Below are 13,657 nucleotides of genomic sequence, written 5' to 3' on the forward strand. Positions count from 1 at the left end.
GGGTGCTTGGGTTGATGTGCGCTCCTTGCGTTGCCTGCGCTTGGTTTCAGCTTGCTCCCAGCGAAGATACTCGAGGTGTTCGGCGCATTCCCGGATGCTTCTCCTCCACTTTGTGCGGACTTGGGCCAGGGATTCCCAGGTGTCGTTGGGGATGTTACACTTTTTCAAGGAGGCTTTGAGGGTGTCCTTGAAGCGTTTTCTCTGCCCACCTGGGGCTTTCTTGCCGTGCCGGAGCTCCGAGTAGAGTGCTTGTTTTGGGAGTCTCGTATCGGGCATGCGGACAATGTGACCCGTCCATCGAAGCTGATTTAGTGTGGTCAGAGCTTCGATGCTGGGAATGTTGGCCTGAGCGAGAACACTGACGTTGGTGCGCCTATCCTGCCAATGGATTTGCAGGATCTTGCGGAGGCAGCATTGGTGGTACCTCTCCAGTGCTTTGAGGTGCCTGCTATATATGGTCCATGTCTCTGAGGCATACAGCAGGGCGGGTATCACTGCTGCTCTGTAGACCATGAGCTTAGTGCCGGGTTTGAGGTCCTGGTCTTCAAACACTCTTCCTCAGGCAACCGAAGGCTGCACTGGCACACTGAAGACGGTGTTGGACTTCATCGTCGACATCTGCCGTTGTTGACAGTAGGCTCCCGAGGTATGGAAAGTGGTCCACGTTGTCCAAGGCCTTGTCGTGGATTTTGATAGTCGGGGGGCAGTACTGTGTGGCGGGGGCCAAGTACAAGTACAGAGAGACAAGTACAAGGCTTCATGGCAGCACCCTCGCTCCAAGCACTGGCATCTGCTGGACTACGTCATCGTCCGAGCAAGGAACCGCAAGGACGTCCGCATCACCCGCGCCATGACAGGAGCTGATGACTGCTGGACAGACCACCACCTAATCCGCTCTGTCATCTCCATCAATGTAGCCCCAAAACAGCAGCGGCAACAGAAACAATGCCGCAGGAAAATTAACGCTGGAGCACTCAAAGACCCTGCTAAGAAAGCCCTATTCAGCCTGTGCCTCACAAACAACCTGACGACTCCCAGTGATGCAGAGACACAGAGTGCCCACGGCGCCTGGTCTGCACTCAAGGCCTCCTGTAGTTACTATGATTGTCCTTACATCCTTGAACAATGGTGTCACATTTGCCACTTTCCAATCCTCAGGCACCTCCCCTGCATCTAGGGAAGATTGGAAAATTGTGGCAAGCCCTTTTGCTATCTCCTCCCCCAATTCCCTTAGCAATCTGGGATGTAAGCCATGTGGACCAGACGACTTGTCCACTCTAAGCATACCCAGTCTTTCTAGTACATCCTGATAATCAATTTTCACCCCTTCCATTGCTTCTACCTTTTCCACTTCTACCGATATTTTGTCAGCATCCACCTCCTCAGTAAACACCGATACAAAGTACTCACTGAGTATTCTAGCCTTGCCTCTAAGCACCTTCTTTGTCTCTAATTGGCCCCACCCAGCCTCTTAATACCCGCTTACTGTTTACATGCTTACTGTTTACATGCCGGTAGAAGATTTTTGGGTTCCCTTTTATGGGAAATGGCAGACCAACTAAATACATACTTTGGTTCTGTCTTCACAAAGGAGGACACAAATAACCTCCCAGAGATGCCAGGGAACATAGGGTCTAATGAGAGGGAGGAACTGAAAGAAATCAGTATTTGTAGGGAAATGGTGTTAGGAAAATTGATGGGACTGAAGGCCGATAAATCCCCAGGGCCTGATGGTCTACATCCCAGGGTACGTAAGGAAGTGGCCCTAGAGATAGTAGATGCATTGCTGGTCATCTTCCAACATTCGATCGACTCTGGAACAGTACCCATGGATTGGAGGGTAACTAATGTTACCCCACTATTCAAAAAAGGTGATAGAGAAAAAGCGGGGAATTATAGACCGGTAAGCCTGACATCGGCAGTGCGAAAATGCTAGAGTCTATTATAAAAGATGTAATAGCAGAGCACTTGGAAAGCAGTGACAGGATCGGACAAAGTCAACATGGATTTACAAAAGGTAAATCATGCTTGACTAATCTACTGGAATTTTTTGAGGATGTAACTGGTAAAATAGATAAGGGAGAACCAGTGGATGTGGTGTATTTGGACTTTCAGAAGGCTTTCGATAAGGTCCCACATAAGAGATTAGCGTGCAAAATTAAGGCACATGGGATTGGGGGCAAGGTATTGACTTGGATAGAGAACTGGTTGGCGGACAGAAAGCAAAGAGTTGGAATAAACGGGTTGTTTTCCGAGTGGCAGGCAGTGACTAGTAGGGTACCGCAAGGATCGGTCCTAGGACCCCAGCTGTTCACAATATATATTAATGATCTGGACGAGGGAATTGGATGTAATATCTCCAAATTTGCAGACGACACAAAGCTGGGTGGGAGGGTAAGCTGTGAGGAGGATGTCGCGAAACTCCAGTATGATTTGGACAGGTTGGGTGATTGGGCAGAAACATGGCAAATGCACTATAATGTGGATAAATGTGAGGTTATCCACTTTGGTGGCAAAAACAGGAAGGCAGATTATTATTTGAATGGCAATAGATTGGGAGAAGGGGAAGTGCAAAGAGACATGGGTGTTCTTGTGCACCAGTCGCTGAAGGTAAGCATGCAGGTGCAGCAGGCGGTTAAGAAGGCAAATGGTATGTTGGCCTTCATAGCAAGAGGGTTCGAGTACAGGAGCAAGGATGTCTTGCTACAGTTGTACAGGGCCTTGGTGAGACCGCACCTTGAGTATTGTGTGCAGTTTTGGTCACCTTACCTGAGGAAGGACGTTCTTGCCATGGAAGGAGTGCAGCGAAGATTCACCAGGCTGATACCTGGGATGGCAGGAATGACGTATGAGGAGAGATTGTGTCGATTGGGCTTATACTCACTGGAGTTTAGAAGATTGAGAGGGGATCTCATCGAAATCTATAAAATTCTGTCAGGTCTGGACAGACTAGATGCAGAAAGGATGTTTCTGATGGCCGGGGAGTCCAGAACCAGGGGTCATAGTCTAAGGATAAGGGGTAAGCCATTTAGGACAGAGATGTGGAGGGATTTCTTCACCCAAAGAGTGGTGAACCTGTGGAATTCTCTGCCACAGAGGGCGGTGGAGGCCAGTTCATTAAATATATTCAAGAAAGTCCAAAGATGTGCGGGTTAGGTTGATTGGCTATGATAAATTGACCCTTAGTGTTAGGGGGATTAAAATATGTGGGGTTATAGGGTGGGATATGTGTCGGTGCAGGCTCGATGGGCCGAAATGGCCTCTATCTGCACTGTGGGGTTTCTGTGATTCTGTGAAAGAGTTGGATATATTTCTTGAGGCTAAAGGGATCAAGGGATATGGGGAGAAGGCAGGGACAGGGTACTGAATTTGGATGATCAGCCATGATCTCATTGAATGGCGGAGCAGGCTCGAAGGGCCGAATGGCCTACTCCTATCTTCTATGTTTCTATGTTAACCGCCATTCCACTCTCTCATTCTCTCTTTGCCAATCTTATTTTCATCTTCACATCCCCTCTCAACTTATTGTATTTGGTCTGGTTCTCCCTTGAAGAATTCACCTGATATGCATCATACACCCTCTTTTTTTGTTTCATCGCCTTCACAGAATCACAGAAACCCCACAGTGCAGATAGAGGCCATTTCAGCCCATCGAGCCTGCACCGACACATATCCCACCTGATCCCCGTAACCCCTACACCAACACACATCCCACCCCCGTAACCCCACGTATTTAATCCCCCTAACACTAAGGGTCAATTTATCATAGCCAATCAACCTAACCCGCACATCTTTGGACTGTGGGAGGAAACCGGAGCACCCGGAGAAAACCCACGCAAACACGGGGAGAATGTGCAAACTCCACACAGACAGTCGCCCGAGGCCAGATTCGAACCCGGGTCCCTGGCGCTGTGAGGCAACAGTGCTAACCACTATGCCACCGTGCTGCCCTCGTCATCCAAGGAGCCCTTGCTTTGATTCCCTTACCCTTCCCTCTTGTTGGAATGTACCTAGCCTGTACTTACATCTCCTCCTTAAAGATCACCCATTGTTCCGTGACAGTTTTTCCTGTCAGTCTTTGGTTCCATTTTACCCTGGCTAGATCCTTTCGCATCCCATTGAAGCTAGCCCTATTCCAATTTAGAAGTTCCACTATACATTGTTCCTTGCTCCTCTCCATTGCTAATCTAAATCTTATAATATGATGATCACTTGTACCCAAGTGTTCTCCCACAGACACTTGGTCGACCTGACCCACCTCATTCCCCAGCAATGCCTCATTCCTAGTTGGGACAAGAACATATTTGTGAAGGAAATTCTCCTGAACACATTTCAGAAATTCCTCCCCCTCCTTTCTCTTTACCCTAGCATTATCCTAATCGATATTTGGGGAATTAAAGTCCCCCAATATCACCACTCCATAGCTCTTGCATATCTCTGCGATTTCCCTGCACATTTGCTCCTCTATCTCCCTCTCACTATTTGGAGGTCTATAAAATACCCCCAAATAGTGTGATCATACCCTTTTTGCTCCTCAACTCTAACCAAATGGATTCTGTCCTTGTCCCCTCAAGAACATCCTCCCTTTCCAACACTATAATGTCTTCCTTAATCAGCACTGCTACCCCACCTCCCTTATTTCCTTCCCTATCTTTTCTGAACACCTTGTACCCTTGAGTATTAAGTGCTCAGTTTTCAGTTTTTAAGCCACGTTTCCGTTATTGCCAGATAGCTAATTGTGCTGGTAGCTCACCAACCTTATTCACCACACCTTGTGCGTTTACGTACATGGATTCTAAACCAATTTTTGAACTTTTCGTAGTCTTTCTTAGTCTGCTCCTATCTAGTATGGTACTACTATCGCCTCTAGTACTATCCAACACACTCACACTTTTATTCACCTTATTCCTCTTTTCTACCCCTATATGCTGGTGCCCATCCTGCTGCCAAGCTAGTTTAAACCCTCCTCAACAGCACTAGCAAACCTCCCCGCGAGAATATTGGTCCCGGCTCTGTTGAGGTGTAACCCTTCCAGCTTGTACAGGTCCCACCTTCCCCAGAAATGGTTCCAATGCCTCAGGAATCTAAAGCCCTCCCTCCTGCACCATCTCTCCAGACACGCATTCATCTGTTCTATCCTCCTGTTTCTGTGCTCACTAGCATGCGGCACCAGGAGTAATCTGGAGATTACTACCTTTGAGGTCCTGCTTTTTAATCTCTTTCCTAGCTCCCTAGTTCTGTTAAAGGAGTATGAGCAGCTAGGGGTCAAATTAAAAAACAGAACCTCAAGGGTAATAATCTCTGGATTATTACCTGAGCCACGAGCGAATTTGGCTAGGACAAATAAAATCAGAGAGTTAAATGCGTGGCTCAAAGACTGGTGTGGGAGAAATGGGTTTTGCTTCCTGGGACACTGGCACCAGTACTGGGGCAGGAGGGAGCTGTTCCGTTGGGATGGGCTTCACTTGGCCAGTGCTGGGACTAGAGTCCTGGCGGATCATATAACTAGGGCTGTAGAGAGGGCTTTAAACTAACTAGTGGGGGGGGAGCTTCCTAGAGAACAAATAATAAAAATGACAACAGAGAAGGTCGTAGACTTAGGTAGCAGTGGGGAAATTAAAAACCAGAGCGTGTCAGGAAGGGGCAGAAGGTATGGAGTAAAAGGTAAAGTAATAAAAAGGGCAAAAGCAGGAACTAAGTGTCACAAAACACATTTGAAAGTTCTCTATCTGAATGCACGTAGCATTCGTAACAAAATAGACGAGTTAATGGCACAAATAGCTACATATGGGTATGATCTTGTGGCCATTACAGAAACATGGCTGCAGGGTGACAATGCCTGGGAATTAAACATACCAGGTTATTTAACAATCAGGAAGGACAGGCAGGAAGGAAGGGGAGGTGGGGTGGCTATGTTAATAAAGGAAGGAATCACTGTAATACAGAGAAATGATATTGGGTCAAAAGATCAGGATAATGAAACAGTTTGGGTGGAGATAAGGAGTAATAAGGGGAAAAAAACACTAGTGGGCGTAGTCTATAGGCCTCCGAACAGTCGCAACTCGGTTGGACGGAGTATCAATCAGGAAATAGTTGAGGCTTGTAATAAGGGAACATCTATAATTATGGGGGATTTTAACTATCATATTAATTGGACAAATCAAATTGGGCAGGGCTGCCTTGAGGATGAGTTCATTGAGTGTATTAGGGATGGGTTTCTTGAGCAGTATGTAACTGAACCGACCAGGGGGCAAGCAACCTTAGATCTGGTCCTGTGTAACGAGACAGGATTAATTAAAAATGTCCTAGTAAAGGATCCCCTTGGAATGAGTGACCATAACATGGTTGAATTCCATATTCAATTAGAGGGTGAGGAGGTTGTATCTCAAACAAGCGTGCTAAGCTTGAATAAAGGAGACTATGAAGGAATGAGAGCGGAATTGAGTAGAGTGGATTGGGAAAATAGATTAAAGGGTAAGACGATACATGATCAGTGGTGTACATTTAAGGAGTTATTTTACAACTTCCAAAAAAAGTATATTCCACTGAGAAAAAAAGGGTGTAAAAGAAAAGACAGCCATCCGTGGCTAATTAAAGAAATTAAGGATAGTATTCGACTAAAAACAAGGGCATATAAGGTAGCCAAATCTAGTGGGAGGATAGAGGATTGGGAAAACTTTAAAAGACAGCAAAAAATAACAAAAAGATTGATTAAGAAAGGGAAGATTATGAAAGTAAATTAGCAAAAAATATAAAAACAGATAGTAAGAGTTTTTATAGTTATATAAAAAGAAAAAGGGTGGCTAAAGTAAATGTTGGTCCCTTAGAGGATGAGACCGGGAAATTAATGGTGGGAAATATGGAGATGGCAAAAACACTGAATGAATATTTTGTATCAGTCTTTACAGTAGAGGACACCAAGAATATCCCAACACTAGACAAGCAGGGGGCTATGGGGGGGGGGGGGGGGGGGGGGGGAGGAGATAAACACGATCAAAATCACTAAGGAAGTGGTACTCGGTAAAATAATGGGACTCAAGGCGGATAAATCGCCTGGACCTGATGGCTTACATCCCAGGGTTTTGAGGGAAGTGGCGGTAGGGATTGTGGATGCATTGGTAATAATCTTCCAAAACTCCCTGGACTCAGCAAAGGTCCCGGCAGACTGGAAAACTGCTAATGTAACACCCTTATTTAAAAAGGGCAGTAGACAGAAGGCTGGAAACTATATACCGGTTAGCCTAACATCTGTGGTAGGTAAAATTTTGGAGTCCATTATTAAGGAGACAGTAACAGGACATTTGGATAATCATAATTTAATAAGACAAAGTCAGCATGGTTTTATGAAGGGGAAGTCATGTTTGACAAATTTGCTGGAGTTCTTTGAGGAAGTAACATATAGGGTGGATAAAGGTGAACCAGTGGACATAGTGTATATAGATTTCCAAAAGGCATTTGACAAGGTGCCACACAAAAGATTATTGCTTAAGATAAAAAATCACGGGATTGGGGGTAATATTCTGGCATGGATAGAGGATTGGCTATCTAACAGAAGGCAGAGAGTTGGGATAAATGGTTCATTCTCAGACTGGCAATCAGTAACTAGTGGTGTTCCGCAGGGGTCAGTGCTGGGTCCCCAACTCTTTACAATCTATATTAACGATTTGGAGGAGGGGACCGAGTGTAACATATCAAAGTTTGCAGATGATACTAAGATGGGAGGGAAAGTAGTGAGTGAGGAGGACATAAAAAACCTGCAAGGGGACATAGACAGGCTAAGTAAGTGGGCAGAGATTTGGCAGATGGAATACAATACTGGAAAGTGTGAGGTTATGCACTTTGGCAGGAAAAATCGTAGAGCAAGTTATTATCTTAATGGCAAGAAACTGGAAAGTACTGAAGTACAAAGGGATCTGGGGGTCCTGGTGCACGAAACTCAAAAGGTTAGTATGCAGGTGCAGCAAGTGATTAAGAAGGTCAATGGAATGTTGGCTTTCATTGCTAGGGGGATAGAATATAAAAATAGGGAGGTATTGCTTCAGTTGTACAAGGTATTGGTGAGACCGCACCTGGAATACTGCATACAGTTTTGGTGTCCAAACTTAAGAAAAGACATACTTGCTCTCGAGTCAGTACAAAGAAGGTTCACTCGGTTAATCCCGGGGATGAGGGGATGGAGATATGAGGAGAGGTTGAGTAGATTGGGACTCTACTCATTGGAGTTCAGAAGAATGAGAGGCGATCTTATTGAAACATATAAGATTGTGAAGGGGTTGGATCGGGTGGATGCAGGGAGGATGTTCCAGATGATGGGTGAAACTAGAACTAGGGGGCATAGTCTTAGAATAAGGGGTTGCTCTTTCAAAACTGAGATGAGGAGGAACTACTTCACTCAGAGGGTGGTAGGTCCATGGAATATGCTGCCCCAAAAAGCTGTCGAAGCTACATCATTACATAAATTTAAAACAGAAATAGACAGTTTCCTAGAAGAAAAGGGAATTAAGGGTTACGGGGAGCGGGCAGGAATTTGGACATGAGTCTAGGTTCGGATCGGTCATGGCCCTGTGGGTAGCAGAGCGGGCCCAGGGGGCGTGTAGCCTGATCCTGCTCCTGTTTCGTGTGTCCAATTCTGTTAGATTCAGGAGATAGTCCTGTCATAGTGGATTGGCGGTTAGGATCAGATCAGCCATGATCTTATTGAATGGCGGAGCAGGCTCGAGGGGCCGATTGGCCTACTCCTGCTCCTATTTCTTATGTTCTTATGTAAACTCTGCCTGCAGGACCTCATCCCTCTTTCTGCCTCTGTCCTTGGTACTGGTATGGACAACGACCTCTGGCTGTTCACCCTCCCCCCTCAGAGTGTCCAGCAGCCGCTCAGTGACATCCTTGACCCTGGCGCCAGGGAGGCAGCATACCATCCTGGAGTCATGTCTACGGCTGCAGAAATACCTGTCTGCTCCCCTAACTATCGAATCACCGACCACTATTGCTCTCCCAGTCTTTTTCCTCCCCCCCTGTGCAGCTGAGCCACCCGTGGTGCCGTGGAGTCATAGAGTTTTACAGCACAGAAAGAGGCCCTTCGGCCCATCGTGTCTGCGCCGCCCATCCATCCCTGTCCAGTCTAATCCCATTTTCCAGCATTTGGTCCATAGCCTTGTATGCTATGGCATTTCAAGTGCTCATCCAAATGCTTCTTGAATGTTGTGAGGGTTCCTGCCTCCACCACCCTTTCAGGCAGTGAGTTCCAGATTCCAACCACCCTCTGGGTGAAAAAGTTCCTCCTCAAATCCCCTCTAAATCTCCTGCCCCTTACCCTGAATCTATGCCCCCTTGTTATTGACCCCCCTACTAAGGGGAAAAGTTCCTCTTTATCTGCCCTATCTATGCCCCTCATTATTTTGTACACCTCAATCAGGTCCCCCCTCAGCCTTCTCTGCTCCAAGGAAAACAACTCCAGCCTGTCCAGCCTCTCTTCATAGCTGAGGCGCTCCATCCCAGGTAACATCCTGGTGAATCTTCTCTGCACCCTCTCCAAAGCAATCACATCCTTCCTATAGTGAGGCGACCAGCACTGCACACAGTACTCCAGCTGTGGCCTCACCAGCGTTTTGTACAGCTCCATCATAACCTCCCTGCTCTTATATTCTATGCCTCGGCTAATGAAGGCAAGTATCCCATATGCCTTTTTAACCACCTTATCTACCTGCTCCGCTGCCTTCAGGGATCTATGTACATGTACACCAAGGTCCCTCTGACCCTCTGTACTTCCTAGGGTCCTACCACTCATTGTGTATTCCCTTGCCTTATTTGTCCGTCCAAAATGCATCACCTCGCACTTTTCAGGGTTAAATTCCATTTGCCACTTTTCCGCCCATCTGACCAACCCGTTTATATCGTCCTGTAGCCGGAGGCTTTCCTCCTCGCAATTTACCACCCCACCAATTTTCGTGTCATCTGCAAACTTACTGATCATACCTTTCACATTTTCATCCAAATCATTTATGTAGATCACAAACAATAAGGGACCCAGCACCGATCCCTGAGGTACCCCACTGGACACAGGCTTCCAGTCACAAAAGCAACCTTCGACCATCACCCTCTGCCTCCTGCCACTCAGCCAGTTTAGGATCCAACGCGCCAAGGCACCCTGGATCCCATGGGCTCTTACCTTCTTGACCAGTCTCCTATGCGGGACTTTGTCAAAAGCTTTACTGAAGTCCATGTACACCACATCCACAACATTTCCCTCATCCACCCCACTAGTCACCCCCTCGAAAAATTCGATCAGATTTGTTAGACATGATTTACCCTTGACAAAGCCATGCTGACTATCCCCGATTAATCCTTGCCTCTCCAAGTGGAGATTAATTTTGTCCCTCAGAATTTTTTCCAATAATTTCCCCACCACAGATGTTAGACTCACTGGCCTGTAATTCCCTGGTTTATCCCTGCTACCCTTCTTGAATAATGGTACTACGTTAGCTGTTCTCCAGTCCTCTGGTACATCCCCTGTGGCCAGAGAGGTTCTGAAAATTAGTGTCAGAGCCCCTGCAATCTCCTCCCTTGCCTCCCACAGCAGCCTGGGATACATCTCGTCCGGGCCTGGGGATTTATCCACTTTTTGGCCCGCTAAAACCGCTAGCACCTCCTCCCTCTCGATGCTAATATGTTCAAGTATGTCACAGTCCCCTTGCCCGATTTCTATGTCTGCATCGTCTTTCTCCATAGTGAACACAGATGCAAAAAATTCATTTAAAACCCCGCCTACATCCTCTGGCTCTACACACAGATTGCCACTTTGGTCCCTAATGGGCCCTACCCTTTCCCTGGTTATCCTCTTGCCCTTAATATACTTATAAAACATCTTAGGATTTTCCTTTATTTTGCTCGCCAGTGTTATTTCATGGCCCCTCCTCGCCCTCCTAATTTCTTTTTTAAGTATGCCCCTGCACTTTTTATACTCCTCTAGGGCTTCTTCTGTCTTTAGTCTTTTGTAACTGCCAAAAGCCCCCCTCTTATTTCTAATGCATTTTTGTATATCCCTTGTCATCCAAGGTTCCCTTTGCTTGTTGGTCCCACCCTTGACCTTTACAGGAACATGTTGGCGTTGTACTCTCTCTATTTCCCTTCTGAAAGTCTCCCACTGTTTTGATGTGGATTTTCCTATAAGCAGCTGCTCCCAGTCCACTTTGGCCAGATCCTGCCTTATCATATTAAAATCGGCCTTCCCCCAATTTAGAACCCTTATTTCCGGGCCGTCTTTGTCTTTTTCCATGACCACCTTAAATCTCACCGAATTATGGTCACTGTCGCCAAAATGCTCTCCTACTGACACTTCCACCACTTGCCCGGCTACATTCCCCAGAATTAGGTCCAGTACCGCCCCCTCTCTTGTAGGACTTTCTACATGTTGGCTCAAAAAGCTCTCCTGGATGCACTTTAAGAATTTTGCACCCTCTAAGCCTTTCACACTCTGACTGTCCCAATTTATATTGGGGAAGTTGAAATCCCCCACTATTATTACCCTATTATTTTCGCACTTCTCGGAGATTTGCCTACATATCTGTTCCTCTATCTCCCCCTGACTGTTTGGGGGCCTATAGTACACTCCCAGTAAAGTGCTTGCCCCCTTTTTGTTTTTAAGTTCTACCCATATGGCCTCATTAGAGGAACCCGCTAATATATCATCCCTCCTTACAGCAGTAATTGACTCCTTAATTAATATTGCAACACCCCCTCCCCTTTTACACCCCCCTCTGTCTCGCCTGAAGATTCTATACCCCGGAATATTGAGCTGCCAGTCCTGACCCTCCCTCAACCATGTCTCCGTGATAACAACAATATCGTACTCCCATGTGTTCAACAACAACTTCAGTTCATCCACCTTATTTGCAAGACTCCTTGCATTAAAATAAATGCCTTCCAGCCCTGCCATATTCTCTTTTGCCTTCACATATTTGCTCTGCCTTCCCAGCTGACTTGTTTTTCCCTCTGTATTTGGCCGTAAATCACCCCCTACTATAGCTCCACTCTGTACCCCAACCCCCTGCCAAGTTAGTTTAAACCCTCCCCAGCAGGACTTGACTCTGGCTGTACTCCCCAGAGGTACCATCGCCCTCACCAGTACTCAGAACAGAATACTGGTTGGAGAGCGCGATGCACTCCGGGGACTCCTGAACTACCTGCCTGGTCCTCCTCTTCTGTCTGGTGGTCACCCATTCCCTCTCTGCCTGCATACTCTTAAGCTGCGGGGTGACCACCTCCAGAAACGTGCTATCCACGTAACTCTCAGCCTCGCGGATGCACCGCAGTGACTCCAGCCGCCGCTCAAGCTCTGAAACCCGGTGCTCGAGCTGCTGTAGCTGGCGACACTTCCCGCACATGTGGTCATCCAGGCTACGCGAAGCGTCCAGGACTTCCCACATGGCACAGGATGTGCAATTCATGGGACTGAGCTGCCCTGCCATCCCTCTTCCTCAACTGTAAATACTGACGCAAGGTAATTATTCAACGTCTGCCATTTCCTTATTATCGTTGATAATATCACCACTTGCAGTTTTTAAGGGGCCAACATTGCTCCTGACTACCCTCTTATTCCTAATATAATTGCAAAAAAATTGTGTTGATTTTGATATCCCTGGCAAGTTTCCTTTCATAATCCCTTTTTGTTGCTCGATCTGTTTTGTGACCCTTTGCTGTTCTTTGTATCTTTCCCATTCACCAGTATCTGTGCTATTTTTTGCATTTTCGTATGGTTTTTCTCTTAGTTTTAAGCTGTCCCTTACCTCTTTAGTCGTCCATGGCTTTTTTTTTGGCAAGTCGAGCTCTTACCCCTCGGGTTCTATATCACCTTAAACTCTTTTTTAAACATCTCCTGTCATTTTACCCATTAACAGATTTGGGATTACTGTGGACAGTCTCTGCCTCATTCATTTGAAGTCGCCCTGACCCAAATCTAGAACCTTCTCGTGACCCTCTAATTCCCAGCCTTCAGAAACCTACAGCTTCCGACACAGCATGGACTGAAAGTGGAACGTCTCACATCAGCAAAATTAAACATGAAGAGCAGTGAGGGTTTCCCTGCAGTGCGGGGGAGCGCAGTGGTTCAATGCCCTTTGCCCTTTGCCCCCACATTAAAACGGTGTCAATGCTTCCTTAAGTTGCACAGAAGGAAAGAGTGAGAAAAGTGAAGGTCCATCAAATCCTCGCCTGCAGTATCGCTTGAGTGACTGGCTGCCGCCCTCTCCGAACCTCATTGGCTTCTCTCTCTATGAAACAGGCTGGCACCTTCCTGACCAGTATCCCAGGACTCTCGGCATCTCTGAACTCCACCTGCACACCAGCAACCTCCAGCTGTTTCCAGTACAACCTGTGGGGAATACACAGAAACTATTGATCAGAAACCTGCTCCGACCCACGGCCCAGTGCCGACCCACGGCCCAGTGTAGACCCACGGCCCAGTGCCGACCCACGGCCCAGTGCCGACCCACGGCCCAGTGTAGACCCACGGCCCAGTGCCGACCAACGGCCCAGTTCTAATCAGCACTCAGACATTGATCAGTGATCTAGATCTGACCAACGGTGGAGGCACAAAAGGGCACTTCAGACGCTCCCAGTGCCCTAACACCAGCCAGCATACTGGCCTGTCGGTACTTCT

The 13,657-nt window shown here is 47.0% G+C and overlaps 1 protein-coding gene across 3 annotated transcripts in view; it reads right to left on the reverse strand.

Annotated features, from left to right (window-relative positions):
* mlh3 (mutL homolog 3 (E. coli)) overlaps positions 1 to 13,657 on the reverse strand; it is a 147,011-nt gene that overhangs the window by 27,488 nt on the left and 105,866 nt on the right. For all 3 annotated transcript variants that reach the window (XM_086002512.1, XM_086002510.1, XM_086002511.1), the window contains exon 8: positions 13,210 to 13,369. In XM_086002512.1, coding sequence (XP_085858638.1) covers positions 13,210 to 13,369 — 160 coding nt within the window. The remainder of the gene's footprint in view (positions 1 to 13,209; positions 13,370 to 13,657) is intronic.

The sequence above is a fragment of the Somniosus microcephalus genome, chromosome 12, assembly GCF_052327205.1.
Source record: "Somniosus microcephalus isolate GS21.2 chromosome 12, FLI_Smic_1.0, whole genome shotgun sequence".
NCBI lineage: Eukaryota > Metazoa > Chordata > Chondrichthyes > Squaliformes > Somniosidae > Somniosus > Somniosus microcephalus.